At 38.4% G+C, this 24,494-nt stretch overlaps 1 protein-coding gene across 4 annotated transcripts; it reads left to right on the forward strand.

Moving 5' to 3' along the window:
- Positions 1-914: 914 nt before the first annotated feature.
- On the forward strand, positions 915-23,291 carry SLFN12 (schlafen family member 12). Of its 4 annotated transcripts, XM_016931986.4 has the most exons (6): positions 916-1,255; positions 1,903-1,972; positions 3,547-3,689; positions 11,284-12,365; positions 13,949-14,056; positions 22,423-23,291. In XM_016931986.4, exons 4-6 carry the CDS (start codon positions 11,324-11,326, stop codon positions 23,010-23,012), a joined length of 1,740 nt encoding a protein of 579 aa, XP_016787475.1. In that variant the 5' UTR covers positions 916-1,255; positions 1,903-1,972; positions 3,547-3,689; positions 11,284-11,323; the 3' UTR covers positions 23,013-23,291. The 4 variants fall into 4 exon arrangements, with proteins under 4 accessions (XP_054526928.1, XP_016787476.1, XP_016787475.1 ...); XM_054670953.2 differs by lacking the exon at positions 3,547-3,689 and having other exon boundaries at positions 915-1,255; XM_063799637.1 differs by lacking the exon at positions 1,903-1,972 and having other exon boundaries at positions 963-1,255.
- The last annotated feature ends 1,203 nt before the right edge of the window (positions 23,292-24,494 follow it).

The raw sequence follows: 24,494 nt of genomic DNA on the forward strand, positions 1-24,494 counted from the left end.
TTTGTATTTTTAATAGAGACGGGGGTTTCACTATGTTGGCTGGGCTGGTCTCGAACTCTTGACTTCAGGTGATCCACCCACCTCGGCCTCCCAAAGTCCTGGAATTATGGGCATGAGCCACTGCTCCCAGCCGGCACTAGCATTTTCTAAGCCAATGACTGAAGAATAGTTTTTTAACTTCGGTGAGACTGTATCCATAGAGCTGGCGTCTGGATCAGATGAGAAGAAGAAAAGCGCAGCTATGTGCTTTCAATGTATACGTTATTTAATGTGAATAGGTACTCTTCCTAGGTACCTTAAGATTTTAGAATAGGCAGTAGGCAGTTAATGCAGTCCAGAGTGGGGTAGGTGGAGCTTGCGGAGAAGGAGCAACTCAGACTTGCACATTCCCCTGTGATGAGTCATTGTGGCCTGTGTGCATTTCAAAAGCTATGTACTGAGACACCAATTCTTAGACAAGTTAGCAGGAAAAACATGTATTACCATAATTACCATAATAAGGGGGCTAAAGGAAAGCAAAGTGGCAGGAGGACTGTATCCGGCCAGACTAGCCTTTGGAGCATCCCAATAAAGGAATCTCCCAAATGGCCCCAAGATGCTCCCTACACTGCCAGGGGTAGGTATTTGAATCTGTCTGTCCTGGAGCAATCCGCTCCTTGCACCTTTGTCCTCTCCTGTCCATCCACAGCTGCCCTGGCCCGGTTCCTGGGGGCAACCGTGCTTTTAAGCAAGGGGGCAGCAGTGCTGCTCTGGGAATGCGAGTACAGCTGGAAAGGTTGAGTCACCCCTTTAGGGGCATGGTAAGAATGCCTGGTATTTCTTCAATTTTGATGAACCAAAATAGTGACAATTGCCCAAAGGCGCAGAGTCGATAATAAAGAGTGCGGACACTTCCGGAGCGCCAACTGCCCAATAGAAATGCAGGCCACGCTGGGGAAGTGTGGAGCCGCAGCCCAGGATGGGGAGGGCCGGAAAACAGAAAAGGATTCGCGTTCTTTTTACTCTGTGGAGAGTGAGCCCGCGGACTGTAGCCTGGGCCTCGCCAAGTTCCTTTGTTCTTTGTTTTCTTTAAATTACCTTTTTTCTTTCTGTCTTAGAAAATACACATGGGTGAAAATGAAACGAGAGCTCCCTAGAGATCACTCAGAGCTGTTCTCGTGGGTTTTTAACTTCCAGTTGCTCAAGGGTCCACGCTGGCATCTGGGGTGTGCTCGCACCTGCGAAGAATCCAGCTTCTAGGGAGCACCGCGAGCTGGTAAGTTGGTCCTGCTCCATCGCTAAACCTTCCAGCCTTAGTTTTTCATTTCTGGGGAGTCTGCTGGCTCGGAAGGAGGTGGGGCACTGGTAACACAACCCCACCACTCCCGGGAAGATCCCCGCACCCCCATCCCGGTCTGCTTTCTCTCCCTTCTGAAGCAGGAGAATAAGGGTCTGGAGGAAAATCCCAACTTTCCACAAACTTCCTTTGTAGCCCCTCCTTTTCTACATGGCAGATGAAAAACTGAAAATACCTCTGATTGGTCCCCTCCCGCAACCAATCAGACTGGTCTCCAGGGCCAAGTCTTCATGTGCATAGGAATGTAACTTTGTAACTTCGCTTTCTGCGTCCAATCAGAAGTTTTCATAGGGCATAACTTTGTAACTTCACTTCAGCCTCCCGTTGATCGCTTTCTGCAACCATTCAGACTGATCTCGGGCTCCTATTTCATTTACATTGTGTGCACACCAAGTAACCAGTGGGAAAACTTTAGAGGGTACTTAAACCCCAGAAAATTCTGAAACCGGGCTCTTGAGCCGCTATCCTCGGGCCTGCTCCCACCCTGTGGAGTGCACTTTCGTTTTCAATAAATCTCTGCTTTTGTTGCTTCATTCTTTCCTTGCTTTGTTTGTGTGTTTGTCCAGTTCTTTGTTCAACACGCCAAGAACCTGGACACTCTTCACTGGTAACATATTTTGGCAAGCCAACCAGGAGGTAAGCCCAAAGTCTGGGATTTATTTTTCTCCTTTCCCTTTTCCTTTCTGCTCCATACAGGTAAATCTCTCTCTTTCTCTTTTCCTTTCCAACGTGGGATCCTTGGTGGGTAGCGCCTAGACACGGAGGCGACTGCAGGTTTCTGGCCGGGGGCTACTCTCCAGTGCTGCCTTGAAGGCCAAGGAGTGAATGGGGATAGTTGCCCTGCCCAGAAGCGGGAAGGGCTCTTTTCTGTCTTTTCTGGTTGTGGTCCCTGATCCCTATGTGTGACGCAGCTTCTCCAGGGCGAACTCACACGTGTTTCAGGTGACTTAAACCTTCTTTCCTTATGTTAAATTCTTCCCTTCCCCTACTCTACTGGCTAAGGATAAAAGAAACCCACCTAGCCTCCATTTCATATCATTAAAGTTCATGACTATCACTCTAGTGGAATGGGAACCATGGGAAAGCATGGCCTTATCAAATTATAAGGATGCTAGAAGTCAAGGCCTTCATCCAGAGACAAAAGGAAAGCTCACAGTAGGCCATCGCCTCTGGAGGGAAAACATGTAAAGTGGCACTGGTGACCACCTAAGGTCAGAGACGTCTGACACTCTAAGATTGGACCCTAAAGGGGGATGCTCTGGAGGATCCTCTGGACCTCAGCCTCTCCAAGGGGGTTCCTTTGGTAGAGGTTCTTAGGCCTAGTACTAAGCCCTCCTTAGAATTTTCTCTTCCAGTTGCAGTAGTGTTTGGCCTCAATATTGTTTGGAATCTGGAGTTTGCTGTTGAATGGTAAAGTGGGATGGAGTTGCATGTATGCAGGCTCTTGTGCTGCTGTTCTAAGCAGGGTTGTGTCGGGTTAAAGTGTGATGTTCTCCTTTGGTGCTGTTTGGCCTCAGCGTTCTTTGAAGTGCGAGGAAGTTTGACCTTTAAAAATCAAACTGCCATGGAAACCGCTGACTTATAAATTGCTAAAGTTGTTTATAACCAATGTTTGGTTTCTCAAATCCATATTCCTGGGAAGACAATCAAAGCTTCAGGTACATTTGGCTACCCGATGGGCCATTTAAACATTTACAAAGGGATTTTATTCAATGTCACTTTCAATGCATGTTTTCTTGTTGTATAAAAGCTTTTCCCATGATTATGCTACAGTGTATTTTCACCAGGTAAAGAAAGCTTTTTATGGTTCACTGAGAACAATCAACCCCTTCACAACCTAGAACCCATAGGATAGATGTTCTCAGAACATCTACTGTAAAGGCCATAGTTACACAACAGACTTTAAATTCTTTTGTGAAAGTTATGATAGAATTGGCTGAACAGAGAAGTATCTGTGCAGCTGCTGGCACTTAGAGTCTATGGAGAAATACATTAAATGAAGATTAAGAGATTCAGTTGTAGGGGATTAGTGAGGAGATTGTTTACTTAAGTTGGTAGATTCTTTATTTAGTTCATTATTTGATCTATTTAATTTTAACTGGTTTGGTTTATGGGAACCCTGGGCAAGGAGCATCCTCTAAACTCTTGGTATTATCCTCGCAATAGTCATCATAATAATAGGCTCCCTGGTGCACTGTATTCTCTCAAAGGTTTTCGATGTTTGCATGCAGCCATCTCTAGAATGTCAAATGGTCTCTCTTCAACTGGAATGATGAGAAGTGAAACAAATATGTGACCATGAGGACACGGTAACCTATGGATGGTGTGCTGAGACTGGAAACCCAAAATGATGGTAACTGAGAGCGGCGCTAAGGCCTTACGTTTTGGTTACACTCTCACCTAAGTGAGAACCTGAACAAAAAGGGGGAATTTTAAAAAACAAAATAGTGAAAGGCCAGTGTTTTGGACTGAGCTCATGGCCCCAACCGACCAAACCAAACCAAAATGGAGTTGCTCATTCTAAGACTTTAAGGAAACACATAGATCCTAGAACAGACCAAGTTTTTGTTTTTCTCCTGCAAACAGAATGTTTCAGTGAGCAGGACACCCTCCACCGGTAACACTTTCCTGTCTCTGTAGCAACTTCTAATAAACTGCAGGCTGTTGAGGACTTCAGAATGGTGGACTTGGAAGCTATAGGTCGGGTGGAACTTTTGCTCCTGCATGGGCTGGGGAGCAGCCCAGAAAATTTAAAGCATTACCAGAAAATTTAAAGAGCTGTGGGGCCAGTGAGCCAGGGATCTGCAGTGTTCAAGCAGAGCTAGAGAGGCAGGGAGGGCAGAGTGCTCTATGGTCAGGCCAGGCTTGGTGGGTGTCCAGACCTCCCAGGGTTATCCATTCTCCTGGAGTCCTGAACATGCAGGGAGTTGGGGAATAGGTTCTTTAGGTGAAATGCGACCAGGCACTGATGAACTGCATTGCTAGATCCTAAAAGAAAAACCAAGCACCCTCATGCCCTGCTGGTTTATTATCAAGAAGGGGGGAAGGATGAGAGCAGTGCTGTCCTGAACTAAATGCAAAGTGACATCCTAGGAGGGCAAAGAGTGTTGCATGATTTTTGTTTCCCAGGAGGTAGCTCTTACAACTTCTGTCCCACCCTGTGGGCAGTTCCTACTAACCTGCTGTTCTGACATAACTCTAAGGAGATCTGAATGCCGTCTCTTTTCCCATTAAAGATAGCCAACAACATAGCCTAAATAGTGAGTTCAGGTCTGATAGAATTTCCCCTATAGTCAAAAGTATAAAGGATTTCAGTGGAAACATCTAACCTGTAAACCTAGACCCAAGGTTTAAGGGAGGCCAGTAAGTTTTAGGCCCTAGGGATTTGGTAAGCTCAATCCCCAGCTCATTTTTTAAGGGTTTTGTCCCAGATGTATGCTTGAAGGCAGTGATTTTCAACTATGGAAAGTTTTACACAGCTGCAGATGTTGGACTGGGGTGGCTAGGATCCCAGGCTAGTTCACAAGCGCTGGGTCCTCTATAAGGTGGCTCAACTGCAGCTCCCATGGGTTCCAAGTTTCTCAGTGGTATGAGCACCCTCCTTAATCAATCTGAGGGTGAGATGTGATTTCTGTCCCCTTCTGTGTATGGTGGGTTAGGCAAAAAAGTTTACACAGAGCCCAGCCTGATGTAGACAGTGCAGAAAGGTGGGCTAAGAGGAAAGGGGACAAGACTCTAGTTAGAGAGGCTGCAAAAAGAATCGGGGAGCAGAGCAGAGGCTGCTTGGTGAGGCATTACCAGAAAATTGTAGGGCTGGGGCTGTGTGCCTGGGTAGAAGTGGAACTGATTCTCCTGCAGCCTTTGTGGGTAGAGATGGAGAATCTCTTCTGTCTGGTCAACAGGGAAGGTGGACTTGCCTTTGGGGCAGCCTCATGTGCAAGAAATATGAAGAAATTGGGTCTAAAGAACACTAATTGCGCTATAATACTAAGGAGAAAGCTCAGCATGGCAGAGATATACATCTTCCTCTGCTTTCTAGCATAATTATGCCACATTGAGACTACTATTGAGTTTTAAATTTAAACTTCAATGATTGTGCTTACCTGGCTTCACTCTTGTTCAACTACCAGGAGTCAGGTCCTCCCCACTTAGGTTCTCTTTTTTTGGAATCTCTCTGGGTCATATGCAAATGCTTTCTTCTATGGACCCAGGCCCAGGGAGCCTATTTGAATGAATGCTAGGTCCAATATCTCTTAGAAGGCAGCCTCTCTTTGTTCTCTCTGAGTTTTCAGGAAACACTGAGGGAAAGATGCTGCTTTCTAATAGCTTTTAGACCACATCCTCTTACCCCCAAAAATTACAGGGGAAAAGTTCTGTAATCCCCACTAAGATGCTTTCTAGTAGCTTTCATACCATATCCTCTCCCCCACAAAAGGTTCAGGGCAAAGTGCTGTAATCACCACTAAGATAAATTTGCTAGTGATAATTCTGATACAATTATTTGGGAAACTATTTGATAATATATATCAAAATCTTTGAAGTTTTTGTCACTTGGTACAGTAATTTAACTTTTACAAACTTCTGTCTCTCTCTGTGTGTACATATACACACTCTATATACTTACATAATTTCAGCTTAATTATGTACCTAAGGCACAAGTTCAAATATAACCTTATGTTTCACCGTGAACCTTTATTTCCACAGATTCAGACTCTTTCTTCTCTTACATAATTTTTCCCCTTCAAGGTTCCATTTCTTATATCCTGAAATCTGGCTTCTTTTCTGTCTACATGTTCTGGCCTCCCATACTCGATTTAACCATCTTTGTATATATCTGAACCGTATCTGTATATATAATTGAAGTGCTTTGCCAGGGCACTCTTAGACTCAATGAAAATTAGACTGTGTGATTAGCATACCCAAACATTGAAATAACTGAGTCAAGATTCTAGTATAATTATATCGAATGATTGAAAGCAACTTCAATGTTCAGTTGTAAGGTAATAGTTAAATAATGGTACATTAATACCATGTATGAAATTATGCAGTTAATAAGGTTTTTAAAGAATAGCTAATTATTATTTTTGCAAAACTTGTTGTATATACTATATTGATACATGGAAAAGCAAGATTCAAATAGTATATTTTCGTTTTGGGCAGTATGGCCAACCATGACCAACTCTCCCACTGCAAAAAGGTCCTCATGTTGGGTAAAATGTGAAATAATAGAAATACAGCTTACATCCTCAACTCATTTTGTGAAGCTATTGATTGCATTGTCTGTCAACAAGAATAGGAGAAAGGGACATCATGGGTGCAAAATCTTAAAAATATTATCGAATTGCATTTAATATAAAGAAATGGTGACAGGAATGATGTCAGAAAAATAGTGGATTAGGAAGCTTCAACTCTGTTTCTCCATGGAAACATCAAAAGCAACCCAAAACTGGCTGAACTAACAACAAAGATCTGTTGCAACTAAATGAATGCCCAATCAAGGAAAAGCAGCATTCAAAACTGTAGGAAATTTCATGGTGTTTTTACTCACCCTTGCCCAAGTTTTTGCCCTGCATGGCAAGGTCTTAGTCTTGAGGAGGCAGCATCACTGCTCCTAGTTTCCTCCCTGGAATTGGTGGGGCATAGTAAAACTTATTTTCAATGTTGTAACCTGTCTGGGGACTGCCTGAAGGATTCATTTCTGTGTCCCCTAACTCAGATCTCAGGTGAGGAGAAGTGACAGCCACTGCTCAGGAAAGCTGCAAGAAGACTATAGACCCCCAGATGTCTTAGGCAAGAGATTATAGCTAGAGACATAGAATAACCATCTAAGGCTCAGAAGATGAGCTGGGGTGAGATTCTTTGGTAAACTAAGACATTCAAAAGCAGGCATGTATGTAGAGGAATCAAGAAAGCCCCGCTCAATCCAGGCAGGATAAATGCTCAGAAAAGACCTGAGAAGACCTTAAGCTTTTTCCTTGAGCTGATCCCTAAGATCAGAGTATACTTAGCCCATCATTGAAGGTTTGCCTTGCCATAGCATTTGTCTGCAAAGACTGTGAGAGATCGCTGTTTTTTCAAATGTCCAATTTCCAACAAAAATTCATAAAGCATACACACAACAGAAAAATATGACCTATTCAAAAGAAGAAAGTAAATTGGCAGAACACATCTCTGAGGAAGGCCAGACATCAGACATATTAGACAAAGATTTTAAAATAACGTTCTTGATATCCACATGCAGAAAATGAAGTTAGACCCTCATCTCACACCAAATACAAAAATCAACTCAACATGGATTAAAGACTTAGATGTAAGAGCTGAAATTATAAAACTACTAGAAGAAAATATATGAAAAAGATCCAAGACATTGGCTTGGGCAGTGATGTTTTGGATGTCATCCCAATGGCGGACAGGCAATGAAAGCAAATGTAGACAAATGGGATTACATCAAACTAAAAAGCTTCTGCACAGTAAAGGAAAAAATCAACAGAGTAAAAGAATAGGCTACAGAATAAAAGAAAACATTTGTAAATCATACATCTGATAAGAGGTTAATATCCAAAATATATAAGAAACCCAAACAACTCAATAGTAAGAAAAAAAAAACAGATTAAAAAATGGGCAAAGGATCTGAATAGACATTTCTCAAGAGAAGACATTCTAATGGACAACAGATATATGAAATAATGCTCAACATTACTAATCATCAGGAAAATGCAAATTAAAACCACAATGAGAAATCACCTCACACATGTTAAAATGGCTATTATAAAAAAGACAAGAGATAAAAAGAGATGGTGTAGAGAAAAGAGAACCATTGCACACTATTGGTAGGAATTTAAACTAGCTTAGCCATTATGGAAAATAGTATGGAGGTTTCTGAAAAAAAAAAAGAAAAAAAAAAAAAAGAAAAAGAACCACCATATGATTCAGCAACCTCACCCCTGGATAAATATCCAGAGGGAATGAAATCAGTCTATCAAAGAGATATCTGTACTCTCATGTCTATTGCAGCATTATTCACAATAGGCAAGATATGGAAGCAACCTAAGTGTTCACCAACAGATGAATGGATAAAGAAAAAGTGGTACATATAGATAATAAAATACTAGTTAGCCTTAAGAAAAAGAAGGAAATCCTGTCATTTTTGATAACATGGATGAATCTGGAGGACTTTATGTTAAGTGAAATAAGCCAAGTAGAGACAGACAAATACTGCATGATTTCACTTATTTGTAGAATCTATCAAAGTTAAACTCATAGAAGTATAGAGTAGAATAGTGGTTACTGGGGGAAGATGGGGTTTGGGGAAATGTTGGTTAAAGGTTACAAAATGTCAGTTAGATAGGAGGAATAAGTTCAAGAGCTCTATTGTACAATATGATTACTATAGTTAACAATATGTTGTATTCTTTATTATGTATTTATTTATTTGGAGACAGGGTCTTTCTCTGTTGCCCAAGCTAGAGTACAGTGCCATGATCATTGCTTACTGCAGCCTTGGACTCCTGGATTCAAGTGATCCTCCCACCTCAGCCTTTTAAGTAGCTGGGACCATAGGCACAAACCACTGTGCCAAGCCAATTCTTATTTTATTTTACTTTTCTGTAGAGATGTGGTTTTGTTTTGTTGTCTAGGCTGGTCTTGAACTCTTGGCTTCAAGTGATCCTCCCACCTCAGTCTCCCAAACTGCTTGGATTATAGGCATGAGCCACTGTGCTGGGCCTGTATTCTTGAAAGTTGCTAAAATAGTAGCAATGTTCACCACAAAAAATGATAAGTATGTGAAGTAATGCATATGGTAGTTGGCTCAACATAGCCATTCCACAATATACACAAGTTTCAAAAAAACACATTGTACATGATCAATATATAGGATTTTATTTATAAATTAATAAAATAAAAAACAGGCACTGTCTTAAGTATCTTCAAAGAGCTAAGAGAAAACATGGACAAAGAACTAAAGGATTCAACCCCAACTGTCCAAATGGTTTGGGGCTCTAATGTTAACATTGTTTACATGTGATCAGGAATTTATATGGACACAGGTGGTATCCACAACCTTAGCTGAGTATCTGCATGATATTGGTTCAGTTGTGGACAGGAATATTCTGACCCCCTTTACATTCCTTTTCTAGTATAGCAATTACTACCTATGATGGACTTTATTCTCAATTGTCTCTATGCCACTCGGAAAACCTACACTTCTTAAGTTACACTTCTTAACTTAACTTAAAAGTTACACTTAAGTTACACTTAAGAGTTAAACTTAAGTCACACTTCTTAACTTAAAAGTTACACTTAAATTCCACTTTTAAAAAAGTTAAACTTAAGTCATACTTCTTAACTTAAAAGTTACACTTAAGTTACATTAAAAATAGTTAAACTTAAATTACATGTCTTAACTTAAAAGTTACACTTAAGTTACATTTTAAAAAAAGTTAAACTTAAGTCATACTTCTTAACTTAAAAGTTACACATAAATTACACTTTTTAAAAAAAGTTAAACTTAAGTCACACTTCTTAACTTAAAAGTTACACTTAAATTACACTTTTTAAAAAAGTTAAACTTAAGTCACACTTCTTAACTTAAAAGTTACACTGAAGTTACACTTTAAAAAAGTTAAACTTAAGTCACACTTCTTAACTTAAAAGTTACACTTGTTACATTTAAAAATAGTTAAACTTAAGTCACACTTCTTAACTTAAAAGTTACACTGAAGTTACACTTAAAAAAAGTTAAACTTAAGTCACACTTCTTAACTTAGAAGTTACACTTGTTACATTTAAAAATAGTTAAACTTAAGTCACACTTCTTAACTTAAAAAGTTACACTTAAAAAAAAGTTAAACTTAAGTTACACTTCTTAACTTAAAAGTTTCCATTTAGAGCAAGGCAGTGATCCTAATAGATTTTAAGGGAACAGAGCTAATGGATTAGGGATACATAGACTAAAGCACACTGTCTTAGTTTGTTTAGGCCACCATAACAAAATACCGCAAGCTGGGTGGCTTACAAATAACAGAAATTTATGACTCACAGTTCTGGAGGCTGGGAAGTTTAAGATTAAGGTGCCAGCACTGTTGGATTCTGGTGAGGGCCCTTTTCCTGTCGCAGACTGCCTACTTATTGCTGTGTTCTCACATAGTGGAAGGGATGAGCTAGTGTTCCGGGGTCCCTTTTAGGAGAGTACTAATCTCATTCATGAGGGCTTCACCCTCATAACCTGATCACTTCCCAAAAACCTCATCACCTCGGGAGTTATAATTTCAACATATGAATTTTGGGGGAACACAAACATTCAAACCATAGCACAGGTGTTTTGTATATAAGAATTTTCCTTATTGAAAATATGTGGATATTAGATTTAAAAAGGGCACAATGACTTAGCCCACTTTGCTTAAGATCAATGGCCAAAATTTATAAATCTATTTCATTCTTATAAGAAGGAAAAATAATTAACATGACATGTTGGATGTCATTAGACCTTAATGGGAAATCTTCCAAAAGATTTATACCCATAAATGGAGATAATTAAGGTAAAAGCTGAAATTATTAAAATAAAAAGAAAAGTAGAAATAATATGTATAACTAAAGCCTGGTTCACTGAGAAGATAAAAACATAGACTCACTCCAGGGGTTGTTTAAGAAAAGGAGAGAGAAAACAGGTTGTACAATATTAGGGACTAGAAAGGAGAAAAAAGGCGGATAAAGAGATTACATAATTAGAATACATTATATAAAACTATAGTAACAAATTTGAAAATTCAGTAGGAGTATAAATTATTGTGGTCTTAGCTCAAAATTTGCCAGTCTCTTCATATCCATATACTTACCAGTCTAGTGGAATATATACAGCACAGGATTTTTTTGCATTTGCCTCATAATACAGAATTTGCTATCTTTCTAGTTCAGGTCCTATTCTAATGGCTCTGTCTATTTTACAGAAAAGAATTTCTGCTTGGACACTGCATAGCTGCTGGGAAAATGAACATCAGTGTTGATTTGGAAACGATTTATGCCGAGTTGGTTCTAGATGTGGGAAGAGTCACTCTTGGAGAGAACAGTAGGAAAAAAATGAAGGATTGTAAACTGAGAAAAAAGCAGAATGAAAGTGTCTCACGAGCTATGTGTGCTCTGCTCAATTCTGGAGGGGGAGTGATCAAGGCTGAAATTGAGAATGAAGACTATAGTTATACAAAAGATGGAATAGGACTAGATTTGGAAAATTCTTTTAGTAACATTCTGTTATTTGTTCCTGAGTACTTAGACTTCATGCAGAATGGTAACTACTTTCTGATTTTTGTGAAGTCATGGAGCTTGAACACCTCTGGTCTGCGGATTACCACCTTGAGCTCCAATTTGTACAAAAGAGATATAACATCTGCAAAAGTCATGAATGCCACTGCTGCACTGGAGTTCCTCAAAGACATGAAAAAGACTAGAGGGAGATTGTATTTAAGACCAGAATTGCTGGTGGCAAAGAGGCCCCGTGTTGATATACAAGAAGAAAATAACATGAAGGCCTTGGCCGGGGTTTTTTTTGATAGAACAGAACTTGATCGGAAAGAAAAATTGACCTTTACTGAATCCACACATGTTGAAATTAAAAACTTCTCGACAGAAAAGTTGTTACAACGAATTAAAGAGATTCTCCCTCAATATGTTTCTGCATTTGCAAATACTGATGGAGGATATTTGTTCATTGGTTTAAATGAAGATAAAGAAATAATTGGCTTTAAAGCAGAGATGAGTGACCTCGATAACTTAGAAAGAGAAATCGAAAAGTCCATTAGGAAGATGCCTGTGCATCACTTCTGTATGGAGAAGAAGAAGATAAATTATTCATGCAAATTCCTTGGAGTATATGATAAAGGAAGTCTTTGTGGATATGTCTGTGCACTCAGAGTGGAGCGCTTCTGCTGTGCGGTGTTTGCTAAAGAGCCTGATTCCTGGCATGTGAAAGATAACCGTGTGATGCAGTTGACCAGGAAGGAATGGATCCAGTTCATGGTGGAGGCTGAACCAAGTTGAGAGCGGGGGATTCGCAACAGGAATGCATTTGGCTTGGGTGGCAGGGAGGTTTTCTCTATGGGATTTGGGGCAAGATCAATAGTCCTCAAATTTCAGCACCTAAACTATTAATCTCTGGTGGATACAATCAATAGTTCCCTGCCTCGGCCAGGCGCGGTGGCTCACGCCTGTAATCCCAGCACTTTGGGAGGCCAAGGCGGGCGGATCACGAAGTCAGGAGATAGAGACCATCCCTGGCTAAGATGGTGAAACCCCGTCTCTACTAAAAATACAAAAAATTAGCTGGGTGTGATGGCACGAGCCTGTAGTCCCAGCTACTCAGGAGGCTGAGGCAGCAGAATCGGTTGAAGCCAGGTGGCGGAGGTTGCAGTGGGCGGAGATTGCGCCACTGCACTCCAGCCTGGGCAACAGAGCGAGACTCCATCTCAAAAAAAAAAAAAAAAAAAAAAAAAAAAAAGTTCCCTGCCTCTTGTTTTCTTCTATACCCTTAGAAGAAGATAGATATTTCATAAAATAAGCACATCATCTACTTTTAGTAGCCCTACCTGGTGCAAAGACCCAATTAAACCTGGAAGTTTCTTCCCTACCACGTCTATACTAGTTTTGAAGGAAACCCCGTTTAATCCTTTTCCTTTTTGTTTCTGAGCTCTATTTCAGTAAGTAACCATTGCTTTCTTTCAGGAACATTTGCCTCTTTTACTTACTTGATCCTTCATGTTTCTTGTCCCCTTTCTATTTATTTATTTATTTAAAGACGGAGTCTTGCTCTGTCATCCAGGCTGGAGTGCAATGGCAGGATCTTGGCTTACTGCAACCTCCGCCTCCTGGATTCAAGCGATTCTCCTGCCTCAGCCTTCCGAGTAGCTGGGATTACAGGTGCCCGCCACCACGCCCAGCTAAATTTTTGTATTTTTAGTAGAGACGGAGTTTCACCATGTTGGCCAGGCTGGTCTCGAACTCTTGACCTCAGGCAATTCACCCGCCTCGGCCTCCCAAAGTGCTGGGATTACAGGCGTGAGCCACCATGCCTGGCGTCCCTTTCTATTTATTTCCTATAAAACCCCTTCCTTTTTCTTCTCACATTTGTGAGCCAAGTAGTAGCCCTAATTTGTACTAGTAAGGAAGGAATAATGCTGGTATTTTCTCTGCGTTTGGGAAAAGAAAGCCTCAAATGAAATTGGACCAGTACTAGCAATTGGACCAGTACTAGCAGCTTATAAAATGTCTGAAAATGTAAGCTTCTTCCTCAGAATCTGCACAAAAGTCAGCTTTCCTTCACTAGCCATCACGTCTCATTTTAACTGCTTTAAAAATAAACCCAATTATATGGTAATGTATTAAATTACTATTAATGCATTTTTACTGTTAATTTTCATTTGAAATATAGTGTGTCAGTGGCATCAAAAGTTAATTTTGCAATTTGTATCTGACCTAAGAATCTAACCACAATATCTAACATTAATTTTTTTTTGGAAAACAGAATCAGTTACAAGTAGACTTTTAATATATAATACTTTGCATTAGTTAGTTGGGGTCTCCCTTCTGCGAAATTAAGAATGTGATATTTTTGTTTTTAAGAATTTTCCAGCTCATATGAAGAGGTGATCTCTCAAATAAATACGTCATTACCTGCTCCCCACAGTTGGCCTCTTTTGGAATGGCAACGGCAGAGACATCACTGTCCAGGTAATTTCATTCTGGCTTCTTCGGATTTGTTAGTGTGACTGTAGTCAAACCTCTTTCTCTTCAAACCAGCTCAGTCTTGAAATTTGCTCTGAAAGCACATTCTTGTGTTTATGAGAATTCTTTGGTGTTTTAAGTCATTGAATCTGTCAAATCCTATTTCTTTATATTTGGCTTAGAATTTTCTTGGTGCAATACAAACTCGCTTACTTGAAAGTAAGAGCAACCCAAGTCAGTTTAGTTTAAACAAACAAAAAAAGAAAGCATATATATCATGTCACTGAGCAGTCTAGATTGAGGCCCACCTTCAGGCATAGCTATGTTCAGTTACTGAAGAAACGCCATCAGTACTCAGGATCTCTCATTGATCTATCTGTTTTTGTTGTTGTTGTTGATGATGGGCAATTGAGTTATTTCCTGCTTTCTGTGACATGAACAGTGTTACCTTGAACATTCTTAGTCGGTCTTCTAGTGCATATGTGCAAGATTTTCTCTTGGGTGCCTAAGTAGGAGTAGAATTGTTGGCTCAGGAGGTGTGTGAATATTCAAGTAATAAGATAATGCCAAATTGTTTTGAAAGTAGATAGGTCATGTTACTCCCATCAGCAATATATTAGAAATGCCACATCTTCTCCAATTGTCAAATTTTTCTTATTTATGGTTGTCCTTCTCTTGACCTCCTTCTTCTCAATCAAATGTGTATAAAATGGTATGTCTTTGTAATGTGCATTTCCCTGGTTATTGATTGGGTTGAGCATCTCTCCATATACTTACTGGCCATATATATTTCATCTTCTGTGCAGTGTCTATTTTGTCTTTGACCATTTTTCTAATAAGCTTTGTCTTTTTCTTATTGATTTATAGGAGTAATTTAGAGATTCTAGAATAAAATCCTCTTTTAGTCATAGGTATTAACCATTACCAAATGTTTTCTCCAAGCTGGTGGCTTGCATTTTCTCTTTTCTTAAGGTATACTCTCATAAGTAGTAGTTTTAAATTTTAATGTAGGCAAAACTATCATTTAAAATGTTGCGGTTTAGTGCTCTTTGTGCCTTGCATAAGAGATCCTTCTATACACTAGGATTATAAAGATATTTCTTTTAATTTTCTCCTAAAAATTTTAAAGTTTTGCACTCAACATTTAACATGTAAATACACAATCCAGAGGTGGGCGGATCACTTGAGGCCAAGAGACCAGCCTGGCCAACATGGTGAAGCCGTGTCTCTACTAAAATACAAAAATTAGCCAGGTGTGGTGGTGCACACCTGCAGACCCAGCTACTCAGGAGACTGAGGCACAAGAATCATTTGAATCCAGGAGGCGGAGCTTGCAGTGGGCTGAGATCACACCACTGTACTCCAGCCCAGGCAACAGCGTGAGACCTTGTCTCAGTAAGTAACAAACAAACAAACAACAAACAAACAAATAAATAAATACACAATCCATCTCAATAGACAGTAATGTAGCATGCTATTTCATTTTATTCCATGTGGATAACAACTTTCCCAGCCGCAATACTGAAAAGTCTCACTTTCACCATGATCTGCCATGCCACCTTCATCATATTACTAAGTACAATTCACCTTTGAACAAACCCGCATGCAGTCGAAAATCTGTGTATAACTTTTGGCTTTCCAAAAAGTTAACTACTAATAGCTTACTTTTGACCCAAAGCCTTACCAATAACGTAGTCAATTAACACATATTTTGTGTGTATGTATCATATACTATATTCTTACAATAAGTATCATATACTATATTCTTACAATAAAGTAAGCTAGAGAAAAGAAAATGTTATTGAGAAAGTCATAAGGAAGAGGAAATATATTTTCTATAAATTAGGTGTAAATGGATCATTTAAAGGTCTTCGTACTCATTGCCTTCACGTTGTGTAGGCTGAGGAAGAGAAGGGTTGGTCTTGCTATCTTGGGGTGGCAGAGGTGGAAGAAGATCTTGGCGTGAGTGGACCCACGCAGTTCAAACCCATGTTGTTCAAGGGTCAACTGTATATCTATAGATAATCCTCTTTCTAGAATCTCTATTATGTTTCCTTGATCAAATTGTCTGTCCCTGCCACTGTAATGTTATATTAAGTATCGATATCTGGTAGGGTAAGCCCTTTAGTTTTTCTTTGAGAGTGTCTAGGCAATTTTTAATCATTTAATCTTCTATACACACTTAAGAATCTGCTTAAATGCCAAAAAAACTTTTGGGATTTTGATTTGCAGTTACAGTGCATCTCTAGATAGATTTGGGAAGACATGGCATATTTACATCAGTAAGTTGTATCCTTGAGTATAGGAAATCTTTTTACTTATTTATATCTTCTTTAATGCCTTTATAGTTTCATAAATTTCTGTGTACACATTTTGTACATCTTTTATTACACTTATGTCTAGGTTCCTTTTATTTTTGTTGTTGTAAAGATATTTTTCTTTAAAAGTTCCATTTTCTTGTTTATTGCTAATGTGTAGAAATGCAGTTGATTTTTACATACTGAGTTTGTATAAGGCCACATTGTTAGGTTTCCTTATTATTTTAAATAATTTGTCCATAGATTATTTACATTTTGTATAAACAAATATGCAGATCATAAAATGTTTTGTCTTTTCCTTTCCAATCTTTCTGCCTTTAATGTCTTTTTTTCTTGTCCTAATGAACTGAAGAAAACTTTTAGACAATTCTTAATGCAAATAGTCTTAGTTCAGATTTTAAAGAGAGTGTGTCTATGGCTTTCCCATTTAAATTGAGGTTTGCCCAACATGGCACATGTATACCTATGTAACAAACCTGTGCATTGTGCACATGTACCCCAGACCTTAAAGTATAATAATAAAAAAAAAAGAAATTGAGATTTGCCTTAGGTACTTTGAATATACCATTATCAGGCTAAGGAAGTTTAATGATATTTCTAGTTTACTAAATGTTTTTTCTTTTTTTATCATGGATGAATACTGAATTTTATCAAACACATTTTCTACTCCTGTTGACACGATTAAATGTTTTTAATATGTTGATTGGCAAATGATGTTTAATATTTTCTATTAAGCCTTTTTTGCATTCCTGGAACAAACTCAGTTCGGTCTTGCAGTATTATCATTTTTATGCATTTTTATTCAGCTGCTAATACTTAATTTAGAATTTCTGTATCTAAATCCATGAGTGACAAGGTCTAAGAATAGTTTTCTCTCTTTCTTTGCCTAGTATTTGTATTAAAATTGTGCTGAACTCAGAATGAGTTGGGGATTATTTCCTCTTTTCCTATCCTTTGAAAAAATTTATATAAGATTAGAATGATATGCTTGAAATTGTGGTGGAATTTGCCTGTAAAATGGTTTGTCTTCCTTTTGTGGGAAGACTGTTAGTTCTTTTTTCAATCAGGAACTGGCTCTGTCACCCAGGCTGAAGTGTAGCGGTGTGATCATGGTTCACTGCAGCTTCAAGCTCTTGGGCTCAAGTGATCCAACTGCCTCAGCCTATCGGGGCTCTAGGATTACAGGCTTGAGCCACTGTGCCTGACATATTTCTGGTTTTTTAATAAAAGGGTTGCCTACTCTTTCTGTTTCCTTTGGTGTTAATTTTGGTAAGATATTTTTAAGGAATCCTAAATTCAATAGCTGGCATCTCAGTATTAGTCTGACTTATATTTCAGATCCTTATTTCAGGCTATTTTTATTTTCTTGTGAGAACAAAGCAGATTGGTTTCAAAAATTTATTTATTTTGTGTAGTAAGTACTTTTAAAATGTATGCTTTTTCTAGGTATCTTATATGTTAATTTTTAAAATTTTTATTTCACTAGTTTTTGGGGAACAAGTGGTTTATGGTTACATGAATAAGTTCTTTAGTGGTGACTTCTGAGATTTTGGTGCAGCTATCACCTGAGCAATGTACACTGTACCCAATGTGTAGTCTTCTATCCCTCATTCCCCTTCCACCCTTCCCCTTGAGTCCCCAAAGTCCTTTGTATCATTCTTAGTCTTTGTGTCCTCATGGCCTAGCTCCCACTTATGAGTGAGAACATACAATATTTGGTTTTCCATTCCTGAGTTACTTCAGTTAGAATAATGGTTCCCACCCCATTCAGGTTGCTGCGAATGCCATTATTTCATTCCTTTTTATGACTGATAGTATTCCATGGTGTATATATACCACATTTTCTTTATCCACTTGATGGCTGATGGGCATTTAGGCTGGTTCCATATTTTTGGAATTGCAAATTGTACTGCTATAAATGTGTGTGCAAACATCTTTTTCATGTAATGACTTATTTTCCTCTCGGTAGATACCCAGTAGTGGGATTGCTGGAGCAAATGGTAGTTCTACTTTTAATTCCCTAATGAATCTCCACACTTCTTTCCACAGTGGTTGTAATAGTTTACATTCACATCAGCAGTATAAAAGAATTCCCTTTTCAGTGCATACTTGGCAACATCTATTATTTTTTGACGTTTAATTATGGCCATTCTTGCAGGTGTAAGATGGTCTCATTGTGGACTTAATTTTCATTTCCGTGATCATTAGTGATGTTGAGCATATTTTCATGTTCATTGACCATTTGTATATCTTCTTTTGGGAATTGTCTATTTATATCCTTTGCCCACTTTTTGATGGGATTCTTTGTTTTTTTCTTGCTGATTTGTTTGAGTTCCTCATAGATTCTGGATATCAGTCATTTGTCAGATGCATAGGTTGCAAATATTTTCTCCCACTCTGTGGATTGTCTTCTTACTCTGCTATTTCTTTTGCTGTGCAGAAGCCTTTTAGTTTAGTTACTTCTCATCTATTTATTTTTGTTTTTGTTACATTTGCTTTTGGGTTCTTGGTTATGAACTCTTTGCCTAAGCCAATGTCTAGAATTGTTTTTCTGATGTTATCTTGTAGAATTTTTATGGTTTCAGGTCTTAGATTTAAGTCTTTGATTCCTGTTGGGTTGGTTTTTGTATAAGGTGAGAGATGAGGATCTGGTTTCAGTCTTCTACATGTGGCTTGCTGATTATCCCAGCACCATTTGTTGCATGGGGTGTCCTTTCCCCACTTTGTTTTTGCTAGTTTTGTTGAAGATCCAATTGAACTGTAAGCATTAGACTTTCTTTCAGTGTTCTCTATTCTATTCCACTGGTCTACATGCCTATTTTTATACCAGAACCATGCTGTTTTGGTAACTATAGCTTTGTAGCATAATTTGAAGTCAGGTAATGTGATGCCTCCAGATTTGTTCTTTTTGCTTAGTCTTGCTTTTGCTATGTGGACTCTTTTTTGTGCCATATAAATTTTAGGGTTATTTTTTCTAGTTCTGTGAAGAATGATGATGGTATTTTGATGGGAATTGCATTGATGTAGATTGCTTTTGTCAGTATGGTCATTTTCACAATATTGATTCTACCTATCCATGAACATGGGATGTGTTTCCATTTGTTTGTTTCATCTATGATTTCTTTCAGCAGTGTTTTGTGGTTTTCCTTGTAGAGATCTTTCACCTCCTTCTCTAAGTATATTGCTAAGTATTTTATTTTATTTTGCAGCTGTTGTAGGAGGGATTGAGGTTTTGATTTGATTCTCAGCTTGGTCACTCTTGCTGTATAGCGGTACTAATTTGTGTACGTTGGTTTTGTATCCTGAAACTTAATGGAATTCATTTATCAAATCTAGAAGCTTTTTGGATGAGTCTTTAGGGTTTTCTAGGTATACAATCATTTTTCTGTGAAAAATGACATGGGAATTTTGATAGGGTTTTCGTTGAATCTGTAGATCACTTTGGGTAGTGTGGACATTTTAAAAATATGATTTTTTCAATACATGAACACAAGCTATCTTTCCATTTATTTGTGTCTTTTCCAATTTCCTTCATCAGCATGTTATAGATATCAGTATAGAGATCTTTCATCTCCTTGATAACATTTATTATCAAGTATTTTTTGTAGCTATTGTAAATGGGAGTGTTTTCTTGATTTCTTTATAGGATAATTTGTTGTTAGTGTATGGAAATGCTACTGATTTTTGTATTCTGAAAATTTACTGAATTCTTTTATTTGTTCTGATCATTTTTTTGTGGCATCTTTAAGGTTTTCTATATATAAGTTCACATTGTGGGCAAACCGTGACAATTTAATTTCTTATTTTCCAGTTTGGATCCTTTTTATTTCTTTTTTCTTCCCTAATTGCTCTGGCTAGGACTTCCATATTGGATAGAAGTGGTGAAATGGGCATCCTTGTTTTGTTCCTGATCTTAGATGAAAAGCTTTCAACGTTTCACCATTGAGCATGGAGTTAGCTCTAGGTTTTTTATATATGGTCTTTGCTGTGGTGAGGTACATTCCTTCTATACCTAGTTGGTTAAGAGGTTTTTTTAAATTACAGAATGTTGAATTTTGTCAAATGCTTTTTCTGTATCCATTAATATGAGCATATAGTTTTGCCCTTCATTTTATTAATGTGGTATATCACAATTATTGATATTCACATGTTATACTATGCTTGCATCCCAAGGATAAATCCCACTTATTATGATGAATGATCTTTTTTTTTCTTTTTCTTTTTCTTTTTTTGAGACATGGTTTCACTCTTGTTACCCAGGTTGGAGTGCAATGGCGCTATCTTGGCACCCTGCAACCTCCACCTCCCGGGTTCAAGCGATTCTCTTACTTCAGCCTCCCGAGTAGCTGGGATTACAGGTGCCTGCCACCATTTCTGGCTAATTTTCTGTATTTTTAGTAGAGACGGGGTGTCACCATGTTGGCCAGGTTGGTCTTGCACCCCTGACCTCAGGTGATCCACCTGCCTTGGCCTCCCAAAGTGCTGGGATTACAGGCGTGAGCCACTACACTGGGTCGAATGATCCTTTTAATGTGCTGTTGAATTTGGTTTGCTAGCATTTTGTTGAGAATTTTTGCATCTAGTTTCAGCAGTGATATTGGCCTGTAATTTTCTTTTTTTTTGTAGTGTCCTTGACTGACTTCATGATCAGGGTAATGTTGACCTCATGAAATGAGTTTGGAAGTATTTCCTCCTCTTCAATTTTTTGGAAGAGTTTGAGAAGGATTGGTATACTCTTGTATTTGTGAGTGATATCTTTAATCAACTTTGAAAAAACTATAATCGTTTATCTCTTCAAATATTGCTTATCTTATTTTTCTCTCCTTTCTCTTTGTGGGACTTATATTATAAATTTGCTAGACCTTTTGACAGTTTCTGACATATCTCTTATCTTCTGTTTTTACCTTTTTTTTTTAATTGAGTTTGAGTTCGGACTTTTGCTACCATCCTGTCTTCCTATTGACTAGTCCTGTTTTCTGCTATGCTCTGTCTGCTGTTAAATATTATCAAATAAGTTCTTATTACCACCTACTGTATTTTTCAGTTAAGGAATGTCCACACAATTTTTATCCCTCAATTTTAGTTTTTCTAAGGCTGTAAGAGAATAAGGACATCTTCATCTTTTCATCTATTTTATTATTATTTTTTGTTTTTAAATATATTACAGTTAAAGTCCCTCTTTGATAACTACAATATCTGAAGCACTTGTCAGTCTTTTTCTCTGATCTGATTTTTCTCCTGTTTTCTAGTAATTCATTCTGATTTTTATTGTCTCATAATTTTTTATTGTATCATGGATTACAAATTGTAGAGACTTTGATAGATATTACATTTCTCCAAAAAGGGCTATATTTACTTCTGACAGGTAGTTAGAGTACCACCCATTGCTTTTATTCTTTTGAAGTTTTTTTATGCTTTTCTAGGTATAATAGTTTTTAATTTTGCCGTTACTACTAGGTCATGGCTTTTCTATTGCTGTAATGTCTCTGGTGTTTACCAAGATCCCTCCACTCTTTTGGGACTGGAATTCCAGTCTGTGTTTCCTGAGCACCATGAGGCTGAAGAAACTTACATTCAGCTCTTTAGTCTCCCAGTTGATATTTTCTTCTGTGTTTCCAGCATCTGACCTGTATTAGCCAATGAGTTGAGGGAAATTTGTATGTAGACTTTGGCTTCTTCTCTGCAGCTTCATTTTCTCTGAGATTTTACTTCTCATATTCCAGCTCTTCTTACTTCTTTTCCTCAGCCTAATAAGACTGATGATTTCTCCTTGGGTTCTATTTACCCATGCCATGATATAGAAAATCTACTTAGGGAAAAAGCAGGGGTGAATGTGAAGCTACTTTCTGTGTTTCACCTCTATCAAAGACTGTGGCACTTCAAATACTGCTTTTATTGGTGCTTTCTAGTTCTTTAAATTATTGTTTGATGTATTTTATACAACTTTTACAGTGTTTTTGATGGGAGGATTGGTTTTTTACAAGCTACTTTGCCATGGCTTAAATGGGAACTTCCTAGTGTTTTATAATTTATTATTATTATTTCCTTATTCAGGGCTATCAGGAAGGATAACGTATTCTCCAGAAAACCTTTGCAGAAAACTGTTCTTACAACATGAAGGACTTAAGCAATTAATATGTGAAGAAATGGACTCTGTCAGAAAGGGCTCACTGATCTTCTCTAGGAGCTGGTCTGTGGATCTGGGCTTGCAAGAGAACCACAAAGTCCTCTGTGATGCTCTTCTGATTTCCCAGGACAGTCCTCCAGTCCTATACACCTTCCACATGGTACAGGATGAGGAGTTTAAAGGCTATTCTACACAAACTGCCCTAACCTTAAAGCAGAAGCTGGCAAAAATTGGTGGTTACACTAAAAAAGTGTGTGTCATGACAAAGATCTTCTACTTGAGCCCTGAAGGCATGACAAGCTGCCAGTATGATTTAAGGTCGCAAGTAATTTACCCTGAATCCTACTATTTTACAAGAAGGAAATACTTGCTGAAAGCCCTTTTTAAAGCCTTAAAGAGACTCAAGTCTCTGAGAGACCAGTTTTCCTTTGCAGAAAATCTATACCAGATAATCGGTATAGATTGCTTTCAGAAGAATGATAAAAAGATGTTTAAATCTTGTCGAAGGCTCACCTGATGGAAAATGGACTGGGCTACTGAGATATTTTTCATTATATATTTGATAACATTCTCTAATTCTGTGAAAATATTTCTTTGAAAACTTTGCAAGTTAAGCAACTTAATGTGATGTTGGATAATTGGATTTTGTCTATTTTCACTTCTCCCTAAATAATCTTCACAGATATTGTTTGAGGGATATTAGGAAAATTAATTTGTTAACTCGTCTGTGCACAGTATTATTTACTCTGTCTGTAGTTCCTGAATAAATTTTCTTCCATGCTTGAACTGGGAAAAATTGCAACACTTTTATTCTTAATGACAACAGTGAAAATCTCCCAGCATATACCTAGAAAACAATTATAACTTACAAAAGATTATCCTTGATGAAACTCAGAATTTCCACAGTGGGAATGAATAAGAAGGCAAAACTCATTTCCTCAAAACAAAACTCCAGGAATTCTCTGGATCTTCTTGAGCTACTTTCACACTATTTACTTGGAAGGGTTGTGGATTTCCTAACTGGTCAGCTAGCACCTTTAAAGAACTCACAAGAATGGTTACTTTATTTTTCTACAAGCAGTTCTGAATAAAGAAGCGTGAGATGACAAAATATGGAAAATCCTCTCTAACTAAGATTTGAAGGAAAGCAGCCAAGGTATAAGTAGAAACTCTTTTAGACAACGAGAGTTTTCATCAACAAGAGGAAGGAGCACCAGGGTCTGGCATTTCCCACTCATCTAAGATGAGCTAAGGGACCAAGATGAAGCTCAGCAGAGTGGGATACACCCTTGGCTGGGTGTTCTGAATTCATGCCTAAGACCTTCAGTGGGATCTTGGAACAGAGAATAGAGCCTAAATTACCCATCAGGGCCTCAGCCTTCTCCACCACTGTGTCCAATGCCAGAGGAAGTCGATCAATGCATTCAGTATTCTGAGAAAAGTTTTACTAACACATGTTTTGCCAAACGAGATGATGTTTGACTATAAAGGAAATAGGCAGACATTCTTATCAAAGGATATAGGAAACGGAACGTAGTTCTCTTCTACCTTCTTGAAAACTATGTTACAATGAAATCCAGCCAATGAAGAGATGAATCAAAATGAAGAACCTAAAACGAGAGCATACTTGCACTCCTGGAGTCTCTCTCCAGCCCTCAACTGTGGCCAGCACAGTGTGTCAGCCTGTACCAGCTGCCGGTATGGGTGACCTGGGCACGGGCAAGGCCATCATCATCACACACTGTGTGCACCAGAACTCCTCGTGGCATCTCCAAGCCAGTTCACCATTGTGTGAACTGTGCACTGAAGGAGCTCCACTGGGACTCAGAGGCCTTGGCACAACTGCAGCTGTGGAACATTGCGATGAGGAAAGATTGGGAAAATGACAAGAGCCCGTTGTCTGGAATTTATAGGTGCATTGATTGTCTTCAGTATCACCAGCCCAGCCCCATTTGAAGCAGAGCCAAAGTGGAAAAATGATTTGGACTAAACGTTAACT

This window comes from Pan troglodytes, chromosome 19 (assembly GCF_028858775.2).
Source record: "Pan troglodytes isolate AG18354 chromosome 19, NHGRI_mPanTro3-v2.0_pri, whole genome shotgun sequence".
Lineage (NCBI taxonomy): Eukaryota > Metazoa > Chordata > Mammalia > Primates > Hominidae > Pan > Pan troglodytes.